The 22228-nt window shown below is 34.9% G+C and overlaps 1 protein-coding gene across 6 annotated transcripts in view; it reads left to right on the top strand.

The window, feature by feature from the left end:
• The window catches only part of Ankib1 (ankyrin repeat and IBR domain containing 1), a 177575-nt gene that overhangs the window by 130340 nt on the left and 25007 nt on the right, over window positions 1-22228 (top strand). For all 6 annotated transcript variants that reach the window (XM_063242858.1, XM_063242827.1, XM_063242820.1 and 3 more), the window contains 3 exons: window positions 66-210; window positions 1919-2085; window positions 20524-20612. In XM_063242858.1, coding sequence (XP_063098928.1) covers window positions 66-210; window positions 1919-2085; window positions 20524-20612 — 401 coding nt within the window. The remainder of the gene's footprint in view (window positions 1-65; window positions 211-1918; window positions 2086-20523; window positions 20613-22228) is intronic.

The following is a 22228-nucleotide window of genomic DNA, read 5'->3' as shown; positions in this document are numbered from 1 at the left end:
TTTAAAAATTCTTAGGATGTACAAATAACTTACATCTTTTTTCTATCAATTGATAATTTCAATAGATTTTTAAACCTAAAAATTCAAGAAGGTGAAGCTCACAACATTTTTTGCCCTGCATATGAGTGCTTTCAACTTGTGCCTGTGGATATCATAGAAAGTGTGGTTTCTAAGGAGATGGACAAACGATACCTACAATTTGATATTAAGGTATGCATCCAAAACCTATCTAAGTAGCCATAATTTTAATTTTACTAAACCTGTATAACAGATGTTGTTTTTATTTTTGAAAATATAAAATGATGGTGTAATAGTGTCATCATTGCTTGGGGAAAGTACCTAATATTTGCAACTTAAATTTTTTTTTTAAACATAAAAATGATGGTATAATAGTATCACCATGGCTTGGGAAAGTACCTAATACTTGCAATTTAAATGAGGTTTTCTGAGCTCATAGCTGCAGAGGCCTCAGTCCTTGGTGGAATGACTCCAAAGTAAGAACGGTATGGTGGAAGAGTATAATGGAGAAAGGCTGCTCGCTTCATAGTGACCAAGAGGGAGCAGTCAGGAAAGAAAACCAGAGATTAGATTTTGTCCCAAAGGTCACACCACTGACACTCACCTAGCATACCCAGAACTATGTATCTCTCAAACCAGAAAGTTGACAGTCATTAATAATCACAAGCCAGGAGTATTGGGGCATATCTATAATCCCAGCACTTGGAAGGCTGAGACAGGAGGATTACCTTGAGTTCAAAGCCAGTCTGGGCTACACTGAATTCACTGCCAGGCTGAACTATGTAACAAAACCCTGTCTGAATGAGAAAGAAAAAAGATAAACCATCACAAATAGTTTGTGATGATTTGTTTCTCAGGAAAAATGCATTAAGGAATGGTGACATTAAAGTCTTAAACTAAGGCATTATTTTATCATAAAACAGAAATAAAAGGCTGTATTGTAGTTTCTTCCAAAAAGTAGTTACTGCTCAAAACTTTGTACTAATTTACCTGTTGCATTTTATAGCTAATTGACCACAATAATGTTCAAACTATACAGTACTTAAAGGTTTCCCAAATATTTTATATGTTAAGCCAGGCCTCATGGTGCATGACTGTGATCCCACCATTCAGGAGGCTGAGACAGTAGGGTAGCCATGAATTTTAGGCCAATTTGGGCAGTGTAGTTAGTTTAGGGCCAACCTGAACTACATCATAAGACCCTGTCTCAAAAAAAAATTTCAACACAAAATATTTTATACTCCAAAAATAAACATACAGAAATTAAAAATTTAAATTGGAAATGCTGTTTTATTCTAAGCAATAGTGTTACATAATAAGTTATGATGTATTTCATTTTTTGTACTTTATTTTCATTGTTTTTTAAAAGCATATGTAAGTTACTATCTTTTGTGTAATTGCTTTATGTATTTTTTTTATTCTGAACTGTCCTATATATGTTTAAAAAAGAAGTCCTGCTTTGATATAGAAAACATCATCACATTAATTTTTACGTATTAAGATGCTATTTAGAAATTTGCTATCCTAATACAACTAATAATTACATACAAGATTCTGATAGTAAATATTCTACTTATAATCATATTTTATCAGAAAAGTAGCACGTTGTATGAAAAACCATGTTTAAGTTGCACATTTCCTATGTAAGAAAAATTATATTTTTTATATTATCATTACTTACGTGATTTTTAAAGAATATATAGTTTAAAGAATTATTTAATATTTAATTGCTAAAATAATTCCCCACTTCCAAATTTTTAGAATAGTATTTTAAGTAATATTTGAGACTTTTTGTTTTGTTTTGTTTTGCTTTGCGTTTAATTATGGGGAAGTGCACTCTGTATTATAATTTACAGTTAAATAGTTTCTTTTGTTGTTGTTGTTATTACTATTCACACAGGCCTTTGTTGAAAATAATCCTGCCATTAAATGGTGTCCTACTGCAGGCTGTGAAAGAGCAGTCAGACTAACAAAACAAGGGTCAAGTGCATCTGGATCCGATAGCCTCAGTTTCCCGCTGCTGAGCGCTCCTGCTGTGGACTGTGGGAAAGGGCATCTGTTCTGCTGGTTAGTATAAGACCACTAATGGAAACTGGCCCCATCACCTCCCTCACAATTTTTAAAGAGATTGTGTACCTTAGATGAGGTCCTTAAATTTTAACATACTTGATACATTCTTATTAATTTTAAAAATGTAGGGCTGGGAATATAGCTTAAAGGTACAGCACCTGCCTGTCAAGCAACAAGGTCTTGAGTTTATTTTATGGTACCATCCCCTATACATTTTAATTTTTAAAATGTATAACAAATAGTTCAATTTGTCATATGCTTGAGGTGAATCAGAAACTTTTCCAAGTATTTTTTTGAGTATTGAAATTTTCCATCAGTGTTTTACGTGGAATGCTGTTGTTATGTCCATTTTGCAAATTAAGAAATTTGGATACACAGACATCTCCCAGATTTACACAGCTAGCAGTGGCACAAATGGAATTTAAACTCAAGTGTGTTTGATTCCAAACCATATGCACCAACAGTATAATAATTAAATTACTTATGATAGATTAGAAAATGACCAGAGTTTTAACTTTTTTTCTTAAACTTTTAACAGTGATTCTTAACCAGAGGTACCAGAATTACAAAGAAATCTTTTCCAAATTGTTATCCTGGGCCCCAAAAAGTGATATTCTGCCTTAGTAGGTTTGTTTTTGAGTAGAGATTTTTAAAAAATTCTCTCTCACATGACTCTAATACACATTCTTATTTAGAAACTAGTGACTGCATGCTGTTTGATATCTTATATTTTAATTGCTGTTGGTTAATAGATAAGGATGAGCTGGTAATAAATGAGTAATGAAAAGAATATGTAACTCCGTGTTCTCATTTGACTATATATTTATGTCAGCCATCAGCACTCCTGTTTTACTTAATAAAATGGTCAGAAAAGAATTGTATTTATTCTTTTGCTTATTTTTAGAATTATCACTTATACATGGATACAATTTAGATAAATATAAAACTGAATTCTTAAACTTACCAGAAACCAAAATCTAACCATAGTACTACTAGACAGTAAAAATATTTTGTTGTGGAACAATCCCAACCTGCACAGGTCGGTTTCTTTTTACTTTTTCATTTTATTGTCTATATATACACACACATATATATACACACATGTATATATGTATATATACATGTGTATATATATATATGATACATAATAATTAGATTAATCTTGTGGAACTTTTACATATGCATATTGTATCTGGATCATTTTTAATTCTCTTTTCCCCCTTCCCTGCCCTCTACCCTTCTCCCAGGATATCTTTTCATCTCCACAAAGTCTACCTCCCAATTTCCTACCATCTCTCTTTTAAGTTACTCTTTAAATTACTTACAGTTTGGTTTCTCAAATAAGAGAAACCATGTGATATTTATTTTGTATCTATTTTACTTAGCATTATGGTCTTAAGAGCTATCCATTTTCCTGCAGATGACTCAGATTCTTTTTTATGACTGAATATTACATAATACTTTTTTTTTATCCATTCATCTGTTTTCTACTTCCATAATTTAGCTATTGTGAATTGTGTGGCTATAAACATGAATATGTGCTTATCGCTGTGATATGATGACTTTAACTCTTTTAGAAAAATATCCAGAAGGGTTCTTTCTTCTCCATAACCTTCCCAGCATTTGTTGGTTCTTGATGATAGTCATTCTTACTTCAGTTAGATGGAATCTCAGTGATGTTTTGGTTTATATTTCTCTAATGGCCAAAGATACTGAAACTCTTTTCAGGTACTAATTTGCCATTTATACTTATTTTTGGGGGGAAGTGTCTATTCATTTCAGTTGCCCATTTTTTTATTTGCTCTTTTGGGTTTTGGCATCTATTTTTTTGAATTTTTTGCAAATTCTAGATATTAGTCCTCTTTCTGAGGAGTAGCTGGCAAAAAAAAAAAGTTTTCCCATTCTGTAGGTTTCTCTTCACTTTCTTGGATGTTTCTTGTTCTGCATAGAAGCTTTTTAATTTGATATATCCTATATTTTTTTTTTTGGTATTATTTTGTGTGCAGTTGAAGTACAGTGTGTTTCTTTCTGTACCTTCAATTTTATTCTGTTGGTCAACATGTTAATTTTTGAGCCAGTACCATGATGTTTTTATTACTATAGCTTTGTAGTATAATTTGAAATGCAGGATTGTAACGCCTCCTTCTTTACTCTTTTTCTTCATTTCTCTTTCTCCTCCATTCATTGTGGCCTCTCTGCCACTGTTTCTGGAATCTTGATATTTTTCTTTTTTAGAATATCCTGCAGAATTCTCTGTAGAGTTGAACTGGTGGTTGCAAATTCCCCTAGTTCCTCTTTATCCTGGAAGCACCTTGTTTTTCCATCAATTTCTAGGGACAGTTGTGCAGGATATATCAATCTTGGCTGGAGGTTATTATCTTTCAAAGCTTGAATTATTTCCCCCCACGCTCTTCGTGATTTGATGGTTTGTGCCAAGAAGTCTGCTGTAATTCTGATGGGTGTTCCCTTGTAAGTGACCTGTTTCTTGTCTCTGATGGCTTTTTTAATATTCTGTTCTTACATTGTATTTCTGGAATTTTGATTATTATATGCCTGGGTGTAGCTCTGTTTGGGTTGTAGGTGGCTGGGGTCCTGTATGCCTCATACATCTGAGTATCTTTACCTTTTGCTAAATTAGGGAAATTCTCCTGGATTATTTCTGTGAATCGCTTTTGTAGTTCATTTGTTTGTGTCCCTACTTCTTCTTTTATATTCTTAATTCTTAAGTTATAGATCCTCTTACCATCTTCTAGCCTTTGTATTATTGCTGTTTGTTTCTTTGTTATTTTTAAGTTTTCCCTTTCATGCTCCCACCTTACAAATCTGTCCTCCAGTTCAGATAATCTATCCTTAGTTTCTTTCAAGCTGTTATGCCAGCTTGCAATAGAGTTTTGAGTTTCCTGATAATGTCTTTGAATCAGCTTCACATATTCTGTGTTTTCTCTATTTTCTTCATCAAATAATTCTCCCCTTTTTTTCTGTTCTTCCATTCCACCATCTGTTTTTTCTTGGGCAGTGCTTAGCATTTCTCTATTCCACTTATATCTTGCTTTAGGTCATTAAATACTCACTTTTGCACTCATCTATGAGGCTCCGGAGATATCGCTTTATGTCTGTTGATGCCATGCCTGATATTGCATGTTTTCTGTCCTCATTCTCCTTTGTATTTACCTTTCCTGGATAAGTGTTCTCAGGATTAGGGACTGAGGACCCTTTCTTATTGCTCCTTCTTCCCATACTTTTTGTTCCTTCCATAAAAGCGTATATAGGAGGCCCAGTTTTTTTTTTTCTTTGTCAGTTACAGTTTGTTTGAATCCGCTGGCTAGGTGTTCGCGCCCACTGCAGTGTACTAGGGAGACACAGACCTGGGCAGCCTCTGCTGGGCCTGCCCCTCCAGGTCAACCTATTGAAGGCTTCACTGCTAGGGTACACTGCCAGGCGCTGGGACCTGGTTTGGGCTAGCCTACTGGATCTTAGTCCTTGGCGTCACCCAGGCCAAGCACTCCCCACCAATCCCGCTTGAGAGGAGAATATGCGACTCAAGTCACTGCAGCATCCTGTTCTGGCTAGTCTGTCAGACCCAGAATGTCTTCTGTTGGAGCCTCCTAGTCTATGGTAGAGTCCCTGTTCCTCTCACTCATTGCAGGTTCACGCAGGGCTCCCCGCCAGTCCCACTCTCAACTCCGTTTGCCGATTCCCGCTCTCAGAGCTTTCACGTGTCTCTCCCTGCTGTGCCGATTGAGAAGCAGCAGCGGTGGCAGGAAACCCAAATCGCAGCTTCCAGTGCTGAGATTTTATCTGTTCCTGTTATAGCACCGGGATTGCATTTCCAGTTGGTTTCTCTCAGCTTAGTTCGTTCCTGGGTTGGCAGGGTTATATCTCCCCTTGCTTAGGACTCCTCACTCCACACCATTCCTGGATTCTAAACTGGCAATCTCAGAGAGCCTCCATAGCTGCTGTTACCTGTCCGCCATGGTCTCCCGGAAGTCCTTCTTTATTCTTTTTGTTGAGCATTGCTTTCACTATTCTGGGTCTTTTCTGGTTGTATATATTTTAGAATTGTTTTTTCAAGTTCTGTGGAGTGTGTGGTTTATATTATTGTTGGAATTGCTTTAAATCTGTATATCATTTTTGTAATACAGTAAGCCCCTGATTTATGAACCAATTCTGTTCTGGGAGAATGTTCATGAGTCAGGTTTGTTTATAAGCTTGCCTTGTTTGTAAGTCTGATGAAGTGAGTCTTAACACACACCTGATACACATATATAATGCGTATTGCTTTGCACTTCTTAGTAGTCCCCTCCACATCGCTACTGCTTTTCTTCCTGCTTCTGGCCATCCTGGGCTCTGATTGAGGACTGTCATGCTTTTTACACTGTCGCACTGTACAGTAAGCATACAGCAGTATAACTGTGGCACTGCTTCCTATAACCTACTTCCACAATTTATTTGCAACTAGGAATATTCATAACACGAAGTCCATTCGTATCTGTGAAGGTTCACAACTGGAAAATTGGGGACTTACTGCATGAGCCTTTTGACAGTATTGATTTTACCTATTGAGGAACAAGGTATCTTTCTGATGTTCTCTTTAATCTCTTTACAGAGTACTTTTCCTGCTTCTGTGGTTTGGTTAATTACTAGAATTTTTCATTTTTTTTAATTAATGGGGTTTTCCTGATTTCTTTCTCAATGGGTTGAATGTTGGTTTACAGGACCCCTCTTGATTTTTGTGTTAATTTATATCCTGATAGTTCACTAAGTTTATTAGTTATGAGTCTCGTGTTGGAGGTTTTGGATGTTGTATGTAAAGAATCACAGCATCTATAGTTAAGTATAGTTTGACTTTTTCCTTTCCTACTTACTGCAGAGTATTATCTCTTTTATTTCTTTCTCTTGACTGATTGCTGTGGTTCAGGTTTTAAGTATCACATTGATAACTCAGTTCATGAACACTTTCTTTTGTGAACAATTTGTTTCGGAAAATCTTGGTTTTGTTTGTCAACTCTGCATAAGATGATGAACATAACCACAACCATCTTTCCTGCACAAACATGAACATGGCCATCTTTTCCATTATTATGGAACAAATTAAGTTCTTGAACTGAGGTACCACAGTGTATTGAACAAGGGTGGTAAAATTGAACACTCTTGTCTTGTTCCTAATTTTAGGTTCTGATATTGACAGTGTATTTGTTATAAATGGCTTATAATAGTTCAAGGTAAGAACCTTCTATACCTATTTGTTTGCATTAGGGTTTTATCATGAATGGATGTTGAATTTTATGAAAGGATTTCTCTACATCTATACAGGTGATTATGTGAATTTTATCCTTCTGTTTATGTGATGTGTAAATTAATTGATTTATGTATGTTGGATTATCCTTTCATCCCTGCAATAAATCTAACTTGGAAATAATATATGATCTTTTTAATGATTTCTTGCATTCTATTTGAAACTATCTTGTTGAAGATTTCTGCTTTTATGTTCATTAAAGAAATTGGAATATAGTTTTCTTTTTTGTTTTTGTTGAGTCTTTGTCTGATTTTGTAGGTCATGTTTGCTTCAAGAAATCATTTTAGCATTGGCATTTGGCATTCTTTCCCTTCAGTTGCATGGAGAAGTCTTGAGTACTAGCTCTGAAGTTCTAATAAAATAAAGTAGTGGTCCATCAGTAATCCATTACTTGTAGGATTTTTATTACTGCCTCTATTTCATAGTTTTTAATAGATACGTTCTACACTTTATATCTTCTTTGTTCAGTTTTATTAATTCATGTATGTCTAGGAGTTTATCCATTTCTAGATTCTTTTAAATTATTAGACTATAAATTTTCAAAATAGTTTCTTATAATCCTCTGGATTTTGGTAGTGTCCATTGTGATTTTGTGTTTTACATTTCTAAGTACCTTGGTACAAGTCTTTTATTTCCTTCTTTTGGTAAATTTAGCTAAGAGTTATGTCCATCTTTCTGTCTTGTCCATTCTTTCAAAGAACCAGCTCTTCGATTTATTAAACCTTTGTATTTTTTTTTAGTTGCAGTTTCATTAATTTCTGCTCTAATCTTTTATCATTTCTTTCCTTCTACATTGTTAGGATTTCGATTGCTCTTGTTTTTCTAGTATTTTGAAATGCATCATTGTGTTGCTTATTTTGGGATTGCTCTGCTATTTTTTTTTTTAATGGGCGTATTCACAGCCATTAACTTCCTTTTTAGAACTTCTTTCATGTGGCCCATAGACTTTGGTGTGTTGCATTTCCATTATTATTTAATTCTAAGAAGTTTTTAATTTATTTCCAGATTTTTTTCTGTGACTCAGTTGAAGAGTATATTATTTACTCTCCATGTGTCTTCAAAGTTTCTGTGGCTTCCTTTGCTATTTTTAGTCTCATTCCACTATGCTCCAATAGATTGAAAGATTATTTTGGGGGAAAAGAGATACTTTTGGGGGGAAAAATCTTCATTGAACTAATCACCTGCTAACATAATTAAACTTGAAATCAAAAGTCAGCAAACTACTGTCCATACCTTTTTTTGAAAATGAAATTTTATTGAAATACAGCCACATCCTTTCGTGCCAGTTTCTTTATGTATTGTATCTTATTTGAGGCTGTGACAGCAAAATTGAATAATTACAACAGAAACTAAATGGCTGACAAAACTCAAAATACAGTAAAATCTTGGTTTCCAAGTATAATTCATTCCAGAATTCCAAAAACATGCTTCTAATCCAAAGCACTCATATGTCAAAGTGAATTTCCCCTCTAAGAATAATGGAAACTCAATGATTTACTCAATACCCAAAAAATTCATGTAAAAGTGATTATGCTATTGTAATATAATACAAAACAATATAGAAAATACAAAATACAGAGAAAAACAAATTAAGCTGCACTTTCCTTTGAAAACTTTTGTGGTTGGTGTAAGGGAGAAGAGAGAGGAGGGTTATTGTGTAGGAGGGTTAGTCACTACTTTCTATTGGCTCAATAGATCTTTTTCTTTTCAAGCAACTTTAACAATCCTCCTTTTGAACATTTTACAGAATTTCCAATTGCATTGTTGTTTTACAGGATTCATCACTCACATTGCTACAGCCTTATTCTGGTGGTGCTTTTCTACAAAATTTTGCACTGCTTCCCATATTTTACAACTCCTCCTAATCTCGTTTGCAGTGAGGGATCCCTCCACTTTTTTCTCCTCTTCTGCAGATGAGATCTCCTCCATAACTTCCTGCTGCCAAGAGACAGTCACTCACAGTCCTGCAGAGAGGGAGAGGGACCATTGGCTCAGTTGTGAACATGTGATGTTTGCCATCATTTACTGCTATTATTGCAAGACATCATTCGCTAATCAAGTTAAAATTTATTACAAATGTTACTCATCTTCTGGAGCACTCACAGAATAAGTTACAATCCAAGATCTTGCTGTAGTTACTTTAGTCGTTGACCAAAAAACTTTTCTAACTCCTGTACTGTGTACTTAGAAATAGCAATCCGTGAAACAAAACCACATTTACTACTTTTTGTGGTTAAATTGATTAAATCAGACTAAACAAGTAAAATAGCAACATAATACGGAACAAAGGTTGCTATCCACATGCTATAAGGTAATTTATTGAAATATTTAAATTAGAAAATTTCCAGTATTTTATTAGAGTTTTACATTTATTATTATTCATTGTTGGTTACCAGCTCTACCTCACTGTCCGTGCACTAAGAATATGACTGGAACTATGGAAAAAGATGGGACTTAATGAATGCTTATGAGCTATGTTGTTAGCAGATAAATAGAATTTAGATATATATGAATCTACTTTAGTATAAAGTAAGAATATTAGAGTAATAAAGGAATTTTCTCTTGAGTCAATATGATGATACTTGAGCATATCAAATTCTAGTACCTGATGGTACCTTTTCTGTGTGTCCTATACATGTAAAATTTTATTAGTTTTATACCATTATTGGGAATATTTTTTTAAAATTATGACATAAATCTTTTTCTAAGTTCTCTGTTCATATGGGGAATCCTGGTTGAGAAAGTTTGAGTTTTAAAGGATTAGTTGTATATGCTAAAAGAAGGGAAACAAAAATTAATAAACTGTCCAGAGGATAAAATAAAAGCAACATTTGTGATCAGAGAAAAACAAAGTTTTGAAGAGAACAGAAAAACTTGTGATGACCATTGTCATAAGCTCAGTTTCTGTGATTGAGCTTTAATTTTTACTATAGGTTAGCTTTTATTTTCTTGTACTCTTTCCCGTGTGCTTTATATAAACCAAGTAGTAAGTTGACTGAAGATAAGTAAATGTACCAGAAAAGGTCATACTCTTTATGAAAAACAAACTCAGGTTTAAGTTCTTCAGTTTAATCTTGTTACCTTTTAGCGTTCATATTCATTAAATTATTTGAGTCTGTAGGATTGCACATTGCCTTCTTTTTCTCTCTACACCTTAATTTTCGTATGGATTTCGGGGTTTGTTTTGTTTTTGTTTTTTGGTACTGGTGACTGAACTCACGACCTCACCCTTGCCAGGCAGGCGCTTATGCCACTGAGCTAAACCCCCATCCCCTGAATTTCAGTTTTTGAGGCAGTCTCACTAGGTTGTTCAGGCTGACGTTGAGCTCACTAAGTAGTCAGAGCCTCGAACTTGTAGTAGTACCCTTGCCTCAGCATCCCAAGTGCTTGGATTGCAGGCATGCTCACTATGCCCAGCTAGACACTAATTTATAATCCTTGTTTTTGTATTCTTAGCTTGTTACTCTTACTCATCTAGCATAAAAGCTTTTCTATGATCCGTAATTATAAGTAGAAATGGTCACATTTTCCTGCTGTCCTTATCTGTTGTTTCAATGAGAAGCAAATATCTTTCTGTAAAAGGAAACTGTAAGACAGATCTTTACAAAATACAGGCACGTGTACATCTGGTTTTATTCCTTTCTTTGCCCAGAAAAGCTCAAATGATTTTCTAAATGTGATTACAGAAACCACAAAATGGCAATAACTGTTTTAAAACTACATGTGATAAGGTCAGTGCAGGGAGACATATGCTTAGAATATAATTGTTGGGAGAGAGGTGATGGTGTGCATTTCCATTCCTAGGACAGGATAGCCCCTTCTTTTGTAACTTGTTCACAGCACAAAGCAAGTTTTGTGCCTTTTATAACTCTACCTTAGATGCTTTCTCCCCTTACTCTTTATATAGAGTTTTTTTCTGACTTGGGCAAAATTATCTTCAGTTGGTATTCAAAACCCAGGTGGGCTCTGGTGGATTTGAACCAATGATTTTCTTCCCTGTTTGTCTTTATACTTTAAGTGGAAATGCTACTATCTCTTTTCTCTGCTCTTTGAATTAGTACAAAGTTTCTCTTAGGCAAGCTTTTGAAGACTTGTTGTAAGATTGTCCCCAGGGACAATCATCATTATCTCCATTATAAGTGCTATTATAAATCCGAAAGACTCTTGGAATTTCTCTTCAAAACCCATAAACAGTTTAACATATGTTAAACTTACAATAGGAAGGCTTGAATCATAATGATGCGCAAGTTAAGGAACGAGTGTCAGCTTTCTAGCATAATGGAGCTTCTAGTGAATCAGTACAAGGTGCAGACTTAAGCACTGACATAGTGAGTATTTTTGCATCACCTCATTGTGTTTTTCTCCAGGACCTATGGTAAGGATTTTGATGATGTCCACTTTTTTGTTAGGATCATGCATGTTGAGTAAAACAGGATTTTCATGCATTATATCTGTTCACATATTTTACAAAAACCCACGCCAAGAATTTTTTGGGCAAAATAGATGAAGTTACCCTTATTTGTAAACTTAATTGTTGCATATCATCTTCTCTTTTAATCAGTCTCATAGCTTAATAGCCCTAGATACAGAAAAAAGATTTTTCCAGATTGGCAGTATCTAGCTATTAAAATATCAACATTCCCCAGCTCTTCATAACCCAGAAATAAAAATGTGATGTTCTTTATTTGACAGAGTTAATCATAAGTCCTTGCTTAAATGTTATATATACTGTATAGAGAATAACATTCCTAAAGAAATACTGCTTGAAAGCTCTATTTATCAAATTCAGTACATCACAGATTGATAGTATTCTGGGAGACACAAAGCCTGGATTGAGACTTAGCTCTGCCAGCACGTAGTTACACAGCTTTGGAATAAACAAACATCCTCTCTTGCAGTGAAATAAAAAGCCTTTTTACCAGATGCATTCACCAGCAGGAGTTCTAGAGTCAAACATTTAAGGTTAGATTTTAGCTCATCACTTGCTACTCTTACAGTGGTTCGCAGATTACTGAACCTTTCTTTCTATGCTGTAACATAGGGTTAAGAACCCAGTTTCAAAAAGGAATTATAAGGAGCAAGTCAGAACTCAGAGCAGGTATTGAGAACTTTGCCTGGTAGACTAAAAAATGTTAGCTAAGGAAGATAATTATGAGAATGAGGATTTTCACTCACAATTGGTTGTCAATGAAGTTCCAAAATGACATTTGAATTGAAATTGCCAGTCTCTTGGTACGAATTTCTTCCTTCAGTAATGAAGCTTGAAGCTTTAGCAGAGTTTTTCTTTACCTTTTGGAGACTCCATATACATTATTCCTGGCAACAGCTGTGCATAGTGACACATTCTCAAGGGAAGAGCCATTCTTTAAACTGTTCATATTGGGTTCACCTCCAGTCACTTTGGACAGGGTCAAGGAATTTATATTAAACAAGCTCTTTTTTTCTTTATATTCTCTTACCAAAGCATGTTTCTTTTTTGAGTAGATTCACTTCATTGGTATCACTAGCCAAGATTCATTTGTCCTTGTGCCAAGATTCCCCTCCCTAAACATAATTACACTGACATTTTGAGGTCATTTCAACAACAAATACCACATCCTTAAAAATGCTGGTCACCAGTCATTGATTAAACTTTCTTCAAGAATTTAGATTTCCAGTATCAGCAGGACTATATTTAAAATCCAGATTATCAGTCATGTATTGTATCTGGCAGCAGCTATTACACTACTTTGGAGGAGTCGGAACTTATTTCCCAGATGCCTTAGCACTCAAAGATACTTAGTAGTATTAAACAGAGAGCAGCCTCTAGCTGTCCTTCTAGTTGTCCTTGCTACTACTTCCTCTGTTTATAAGCTTCTCCCTTTCTTGCCCACTCTTCATATTGCATTTGAAACAAGTAGACACCGCTAAGCTGTTGTAACAGTCTGAAGAGATCCTACTGCCTGGGCTAGCACCCAGGTAACCAATAAGTCTGTGTCGCCCTTTGAGGTTCTGGAAAGGAAAAGCTGCAACACAGGCTCAAAGCCAAGCACACTGAGAAGCAGTATTTTTTTTGAGACAGAGTTTCACTATGCAGTTCAAGCTGACCTTTTGCTTTTTTAAAAATTAATCTTCTTGATACATTTTAGATAATGGCAACATTCATCATATGGAATTTGTATCTGTACATGATATATCTTGATTCTTTTTTATCCGTTCCCTTCATTCCCTTCATCCCCTCTTTCCCTCCTTATTTGCAAACCATTTGTTTCCATTTCTCCTTCTATTCTCTTTTTTGTTTTCCCTTCCTTCCTCCCCTCCCCGTTCCCTTTTGAACATGTTCTTCCTGCTTCACAGTAGCTATTATATATATTGGTCCTCATTTACACTTTTCATTTCTCACATCAGAGAAGCCATATGATATTTACACATGTGTCAAATTTATTTCACTTCAGGAGAAGGTCTCAAGGTGCATTCACTTAACTAGAAATGTCTCAAATTTATCCTTCTTTATGGCAGAGTAGCACTCTGTTATATTTTTAAAAACCACATCTTTATTTATAAGTTATTTGGCATTTGAGCTGTTTTTCACATTTATCTACTGAAAACTGTGTTGCTATAAACATGGGTTTATGTATATCACGTAGTATGACTTTTTTAATTATTATTTTGAGACAGGGTTTCACTATGCAGTTCAGGCTGACCATAAACTCAGTAGCTCTAGATGGCCTCAAATTCACAATGATCCCTCTGCCTCAGCCTCCCAAGTGCTGGGATTACAGGCAGGCACCACTATGCCCAACGGTATGATGTTTTTAATTCTTTTGGGAAAATTCCAAGAAGGGGACTAGCTGAGACCTCTAGTTTTAGTTTTTGAGGAATCTCCACACTGGTTTCAACACTGATTGCACCAGTCTTCACTCCCACCAACAGTGGAAAAGGGTTCATCTTTCCCCATAGCACCATCAGAATTTGTTATCAGTTGATTTCTTGATGATAATAGCCATTCTTTCTGGGTGAGATGGAATCTCAGTGTTGTTTTAATTTCCATTTCTCAAGTGACCAGTACTGTTGAACATTTTTTTCAGAGATTTATTTGCTGTTTGTACTTCTTCAACTGAGAAGTGTTTATTCATTTTTGCTGGGGATTTAGCTTAGCGACGTAAGTACCTGCCTTGCAAGTCATGAGTTCAATCACCAGTACAAAGGAAAAAAAAAAAAAAAAGACAGATTCCCATTTTTTAATTGGATCTTTTAATTTGGTGGGGATCTTATTTGAATTCTAAGTATATTCTAAAGAGTAGTCTTTTGTCTGAGGAACAGCTGGCAAAATTTTTTCCCCATGCAGTGGGTTGTCTTTTTATTATGGGTACTTTCTTTTGCTGTGCAAAAGATTTTTAATAAGGTAAGATTCCTGTTGCTGATTCTTTGTGGTATTTCCTGTGTAATCACATTTTTGTTCAAAAAGCCTTCGCCTACGTCTATATTTTGAAGAGTTGTACATATTCTAATGACAGATTAATGTTGAGATCTTTGAATGTTGGTTTTAGATCAATGCATGATGAGAGATATGGGTTCAGTCTTCAGCATATGGAAAGCCACTTTTTTAAGCAGCATTTACTAAAGAGGCTATCTTTCTTCCAATGAAGGTGTTTGGCTCTTTTGTTAGAGATAGGGTGGCTAAGTGCATTTGGGGTTGTTTCTGCATCGTGTAGTCTGCTCCATTGATCCTCAGGTCTGTTTCTTTGCCAGACCAGGATGTTTTTATCACAGTAGCTTTCTAGTATAGTTTCAAGTCAGGAACTGTGAAGCCCTCTGTTTTACTTTGTTGTCCAGAGTTCCCTTTGCTATTCTAGTTTTCTTTTGGTCCCAAAGGAATCTTAGACTTGTTTTCTCTAGTTCTGTGAGGTATGTTACCAGTATTTTGATTGAGATTGCATTAAATCTGTATAACAATTTTAGGAATCTGGGCATTATCATTAAATTGATTCTTCATACCCAAGAGCAAGCAATATCTTTCCATTTTTTGATATCCTTTTCAATCTCCTTTTTCAGAGTACTGTAGTTTTTATTGTAAAGGTCTTTTACTTCCTTCGTTAGATTGATTCCTAGGTATTTTATTTGTTTGTTTGTTTTTGGATACTATTGTGAAAGGTGTGGTTTCCTTAATTCTCTCTCAGAGAATTTGTTATTTATATACAGGAATGCCATTGATTTTTGAGTGCTGATTTTGTATCCAGCTATGCTACTAGAGTTTGCTTTTTAAATCTAGAAGTCTTTTTTGGTGGAATTTTTGGAATCATCTATGTAGAGTATCATGTCATTTGCAAATAATAATTTAACATCCTCCTTTCCTGTCCTTATTCCCTTCCTTTTCTTGTCTGATTGCTTCAACTGAAGTTTCCATATTAAATTTGCATATTGAATATGAATGGTGACAATTAACGTCCATATCTTGTTCCTAATTTAAGAGTGAAAACTTCCAGTTTTTGTCTGTTTAATATGATGTTGGCTGCTAGTTTGTCATAGATTCTTTTTATCAGATTGAGTTAAAGATCATCTGGTCCAGTTTTCTGTGGGGTTTTTATCATGAATATATGCTGTACTTTGTCAAGCACCTTCTCTGCATCTATTGAGATCCTGTGTTTTTTGTCCTTGGCTCTGTTCATATGGTGCATATGTCAAACCTTCCCTACATCCTTGGGATGAATTGTGCTTAGTTCTGGTGTGTAAGCTTGTTGATGATTTGCCACATTCTGTCGGGCATATATTATTGAAGACTTTTGCATCTATGTTTGTTAGGGTGATTGGCCTGTAGAGCTCTTATTTGATTGAATCCATCTTTGGTTTTGGTATCAAGGTATTGCTAGCTTACAGGAATGAGTTTTAGAACATTGCTTCCCTTTCAGTTTCATTAAGGAGCTTAGCCGGGCTTAGCCCCAGCACTCAGGAGGCTGAGGCAGGAGGATCATTGCGAGTTCAAGACTAGCCTAGGCTACAAAGTGAACTCAAGGCCAGCCTGAACTGCACAGCGAGACCCTGTCTCAAAAAGACAAAAAAAAAAAAGGAGCTTGAAGAGTTAAGTGGCATTAGATCTGCTCTAAATTTCTTGTAGAATTCAGTAGTTTAATTACATATTCTATTTCATTGACTAATATTTAGAATCTATATCATCTTGATTCAGTTTTGGTAATTCATATGTATCTAGAAATTACCCATTTCTTCTGTGTTTTCCATTTCATTAAAATACAAGTTCTCGAAATAGGTGTTAATGCTCTGGATTTCTACAAGTTTCATTGTGATTTCACCATTTTCATTCTTAACTGCATGGATTTTTCATTCGACTGTTTGGATTTGAGTCTTTTCTTTCCTTCTTTTGATAAGGTTGGCTAAGGGTTTGACATTGGATTTAGCCTTCTGAAGAACCTACTCTCTGATTCATTGATTTTTGTATTATTTTCTTGGTGTCAGTTGCATTCATTTCTGCTCTAATCTATATAATTTCCTCCCCTATCTGAGCTTTGGGCTTGACTTGCTCTTCTTTTCCTAGAAGAGGTTTATAACATTAGGTTATTTTGACCTCGTTCTATTTCTCTGATTTAGTACTATAAATTTCCCTTGTAGGACTGCTTGCATTGTGTGGTATAAGTTCACATTATTATTATTATTTAATTGTAGAAACTGTCTAATTTCTTCTTTAATTTCGTCATTGGGTTTTTTTGTCTAGTTTATTTATGAGAGTGGGGTACTGAGGTCCCCCATTACAATTTTATTAGTGTTTATTTAATTTTTCATGTCCATTCATACTTGTTTTATATAGTTGAGTGCACTGTATTTGGTACATATATATTTATGATTATTTTCTCTTTCTCTTGCATTGTTCTTTTAACAAGGATTTAATAACCTCCTTTGTTTCTCTTAATTAGCCTTGGCCTGAAATCCACTTTGTCTGCAAATAGAATGGCTACCCTTGCTTTTTTCCAGGTTCCTATTGCATGGAGTGTTGTTTTACATTCTTTGAGTTTCAGTCTATGAATTTCTCTGTATTAAATGTATTGCAGCATATTGTTGGATCTTGCTTTTTAATCTATTCTGCCAGCCTGCTGCTTTTGATTAGTAAATTGAAACAATTTGCCTTACTAGTTATAATTTATATACATGAGTTATCTTTGTCATGTTATTTTTTCTATCATGGGCTCCTTTTCTTTCTCCTCTGTTGTTGGTCTTGCCAGATAGATTCATTCTGTTGGGATTCTTGGAATTGTAATTTCATTATCTCTTTCTAGAGTGTCCTTCAGAACATTTTGTAGTGCTGGTTTGGTGGTCATGAATTTCTAAAGGTTTTTCTTTGTCATGAAAGTATCTTATTTCTCCATCAATTTGAAAGATAGTTTTGTGGGCTATATTAATCTGGGTTGGAGGGTTTTTTGTTTTGTTTTGTTTTTTGTCTGTTTGGTTTTTTTGTTTGTTTGTTTGAGACAGGATCTTACTGTGCGCTTCAGGTTGGCCTTGAGCTCACTTTGTAGTTCATGCTGGCCTTGAACTCGCAATGATCCTCTTGCCTCAGCCTCCGGAGTGCTGGGGTTATAGGGTGCACCACCACCCGCAGCTGAGGTTATTTTCCTTTAGGGCTTGTAATACTTCACTCCAGGCTCTTCTTGACTTAAGGGTTTGTGCTGAGAAGTTTGCTTATGACCTTTTGAATAGTGCTGGTTTTTTAGATTCAGTTTGAAGGCTTTAGGCATTTTTCTACATGCTTCTTTTTTTCTATTAGAAAATGGTCTAAGAGGGCTGAGGGTTTAGCTCAATAGCACAAGTGCCTGCTTGGCAAGTGCAAGGTCCTAAGTTTGATCTCTGGTACCAAAAAAAAAAAAAAGAAAAAAAAAAGAAAAAGAAAAGAAAAGAGAAGAAAATGGTCTAAGAATAGAATCACTGTACTACTATTTGTTTGGGGAGAGGGGAAGATCAAATATGCTATTTAATCTCCAAGTAAAAAAAAAACTTTAAAAATTTAATTACATTGTTCATTTATTTGTTTTAGATACTGCATATATATTAGGGTATTTTGCATCTGAAGATTTTTTTCCAGCTTTATTGAAGTATAATTAACAGATTTTTTTACTGAGTTGTGAATAATGTAAATTCTGCATTCCCGCGTGTATACCTAAGCACCATATGGAAACACTGTTTCTAGATCTAAAGCATATTTCTTAGTCTTCTGTGTGCTAGTACAGCATACCAAATGAAGTCATCACAGACATTCCTTACATTTTAGAAAGCAGAGTTAATTTTTATATGCACTTCCACAAAAATAATACATCCGCTCTCATTTTTAAACAACCCAATGTTTTTTGACTGTTAAGTTTCCAGCATGTTAGTAGGAACTCTATGAAACCACTTATAAAAAATATTTTCCAAACACCAGTTAGGTAATAAATCAGGAAAGGAAGGATATTACCCTCAAAAGGTAAATAATGGGTACTTCTTTTTTTTTTTAAACCATTTTTCAGTGTGTAGTTCAGTAGCACTAATTGTGTTTATGACTCATCAACCACCCCTTCACATTCTATGAAATTTTTATAATCGCTCATCTTCCTTTCCTCAGCCACTAATAACCCTATTCTACTTTCTGACTCTGTAAATTAGCCCTTTTTTTCTGTGATAGGTGGTATCACTGTGTTGCCCAGACTGTTGTTGAGCTACTAGACTCAAATGCTCTTCCTGCATCACCCTCAAGATTAACTACAGGCATGCACCATCGTGTCCAGTATAGTAGAATTCTACAGTATTTGTCCTTTTATGTCTGGCTTATTTCACCCAACATGTGGTATTATAGTTTAGAATGTTGGTCCATGTTGGGTCATGGTTTAAAGTATCACTCCTCATGTATTTGACTCCACTGTGTGATTATATCACAAATGTTTATTCTCTCGTCTATTCATGGACACTAAGTTATTTCCACATTTTTGCTGTTATATGGGTCTATGGACACTAATGCACAAGTATGCGTGTTTGTTTTTGTTCTTTTAGATGTATACCTAAGATTCAAATTGCTGCATTCTGTGGTAGCTGTGTTTAACTTTATAAGGAACCATCAAACCGTTCTCCATGGCAGCTGCATTAGTGCATTTCTATCAGCAATGTATAAGGGTTCTAATTTTTGCAAATCCATACTTATTTTGTAGTTTTAATATTAGTCCTCCAAATGAGTGTGAAATAGAATGGGTTTTTCCTAGGGGAATATTACCTCTTAGTTTGTAAAACTCTCTACTTGAGTCAGTTCATATTTCTAAACAAATTTATATTATAAAAATTTGTCTAAACAAATCTAGCTTTTGTAAACAACATTATTTATAATGACAGTAATGATGAAGGTGAAGCTTCAGTTTTTCTGTCACCAAAATAATAGTTTGTTATCTGGAATAATGACCTTTATACTATGCAGTAGAGCATCATTGAATAAGATGATCAGTTTATAACGACTTAAGTTTTTTTGACACTTGACTTCTTTGTATAATCATAGAATATAGACAATATAGAAATGAGTTATAAATGATAAATCAATGTTAATTATTTAAATCAGAATTTATCAAATTCCAATAAAAAGAAAATTAGATTGCCCTAACCATTACTGGGAAAATAGGATTTAAAAATAACTGTAAGAATATGACTGAAAACATTTTGCTTCTTAAACTTTAAAATGCAGACCAGGTCATGTGATAATTTTGATGACGTGCATATTCTAATCTCTAAATTTCATGGGCCCCACTCTTCTACTTATACAGCAAGCCCATAAGTAGTAACATTGTTGCTTGCTGAAGAATATACCTTGAGTAGCTAGAATTTAAAGAATTAGTTACAATAAAACTCAATTGATAAAAGTATTCTACAGCTTAGTCACACAAAACTAGCATCACAAATATTAGGCAATCTTATTTAGAATTTTTAAAATATATACATTAATTACTGATTTCAAAGAAAACTGATTTGATGTTATTAAGCTTTGGAATCACATTTTCATTTCCTCTATTGAAATACTTCATATCTCATCATTGTGCCTTAGTTTTTACAACTTTAAAATTAGAAGAATATTTCCCACCTATTGTTTTCACCTTGATATTGATGAATATGTTTAAATTGCTTTCTATTTTCTTCCTTAGGGAGTGCCTTGGTGAAGCACACGAGCCATGTGACTGCCAAACATGGAAAAACTGGCTGCAAAAAATAACTGAAATGAAACCAGAAGAACGTAAGAGAAATTTTAGATAGCTGGGCTACATAGTTCCTAATGGCATTTAATAAAATGTAGTTCTATTTCTTTTCTTTTCTTTTTTTGTTTTTGTTCTTTTTTTTTTGGTCTTCTTTGAGACAGGGTCTCACTATGCAGTTTAGGCTGTTCTTGAGCTCACTTTGTAACCCGGGCTGGGCTCAATCTCACAACAATCCTCCTGCCTCAGCCTCCTGAGTCCCTGCCTTACTTGTAGTCCTATTTCTTATGTTTACTTAAAAATTAGTTTTCAAATTTGTAAATGTGCAAGGTCCCATGTTGGCATTGCTCCTCTGAGCAGCATCCTTTTGGACATCATAGACTCTTGGAAAGAGGAATCATAGAAAACTCCCATTTTTTCCAATTAGACTTTCCAGCCTAATATAAACAGGGCAAATAAAGATCACCTTTACCCTTCACTCTTTTTTTTTTTGTTTGTTTTTGTCTTTTTCGTTTTTATCAGTACCAGGGATCGAACTCACAACTGCCTGCTTGCAAGCAGGCGCTTATGCCACTGGGCTAAATCCCCAGCCTCTACCCTTCACTCTTTGGCCCTTCTTTTTTTAGCCTAGGTTGGGTCATCTAGCATTTCTGTGCCTCGGGGCTAGTATATGACCTATAGTTGAAAAGTTCTCATTTCCAGTAAAACTTCAATGAAGGGTAAGATAAATAAATTCTTCACTATTATGCGATACTATAAATTTATTTTATAAATAGCCTATTTGTAACTGTTGTCACTGAGACTCCTCTAAATGTACTATTTTATTATCCTCACAGAAATGCTATTAGGTGATGTTACTGATCCATCACTACAGAGAAGGCCAATATTAGATTGTATTGAGTAACACAAAATACATGCTCAGTGATGAAATGGGTTTGAGTTTCTCAGGAGTTCCCCCCTCTGCCCCCGCCCAGTACTGACAGTTGAACCCATGGCCTTTGCACTGAGCTACATTTCTAGCCCTTTTTTAAAAATTTGAGACAGGGTCTTTCTAAATTGCCCAGACTAGGCTCAAATTTGTGATCCTGCTATGTCAGTTCCCCAGAGTCCTGGAAGTACAAACATGGGCCATCGTGCCAGGAAGGACTGCTTTTTAAATTAAACCCATATTTAACAAATAACTATAATGCTTTGCAGTAATTTCCAATTTCTTAAAGTATTTTAAAACAGCTCTTTTCTTTCAGATTAATGCAAATGAAAATTAATTTCATGTGGGTCTTTTTGTTTAATATTTATTATATTGTTATATGTGAAAATACAAAAATAAATGCCTTCAGTGCTCTTGAAATTTATATTTTAGAGATGATACAGATTTTAAATGCTGTGTAAGAAAATCATTCCTGTAATAAACTGTGGGAGAGGGAAAAAACAAGGGGCAGGTCAGTTATCTCTGGGAGAGAATTATGAAACACTTCTTTCTTAAGAGTTGATGCCTAAGCTACAGCTTGAAAGCTGATCAGTGTTATTCATAATGATGAGAACAGGAAGGGCAAGGTATTGCCATGAAACAGCAAGCATATTCAAGGACTGAAAGTCTGGTATAACCAGTGCAGTAGTGCAGGAAGATACAGTGAGAAGATGTGATTGCTGAGCAAGA

The sequence above is a fragment of the Cavia porcellus genome, unplaced genomic scaffold, assembly GCF_034190915.1.
Source record: "Cavia porcellus strain 051 isolate PalLab524CR breed Dunkin Hartley unplaced genomic scaffold, mCavPor4.1 scaffold_2, whole genome shotgun sequence".
NCBI classification, from domain to species: Eukaryota; Metazoa; Chordata; class Mammalia; order Rodentia; family Caviidae; genus Cavia; species Cavia porcellus.
Note: the sequence above shows the minus strand (reverse complement) of the source record. Positions and strands in the feature narration are given on the sequence as shown.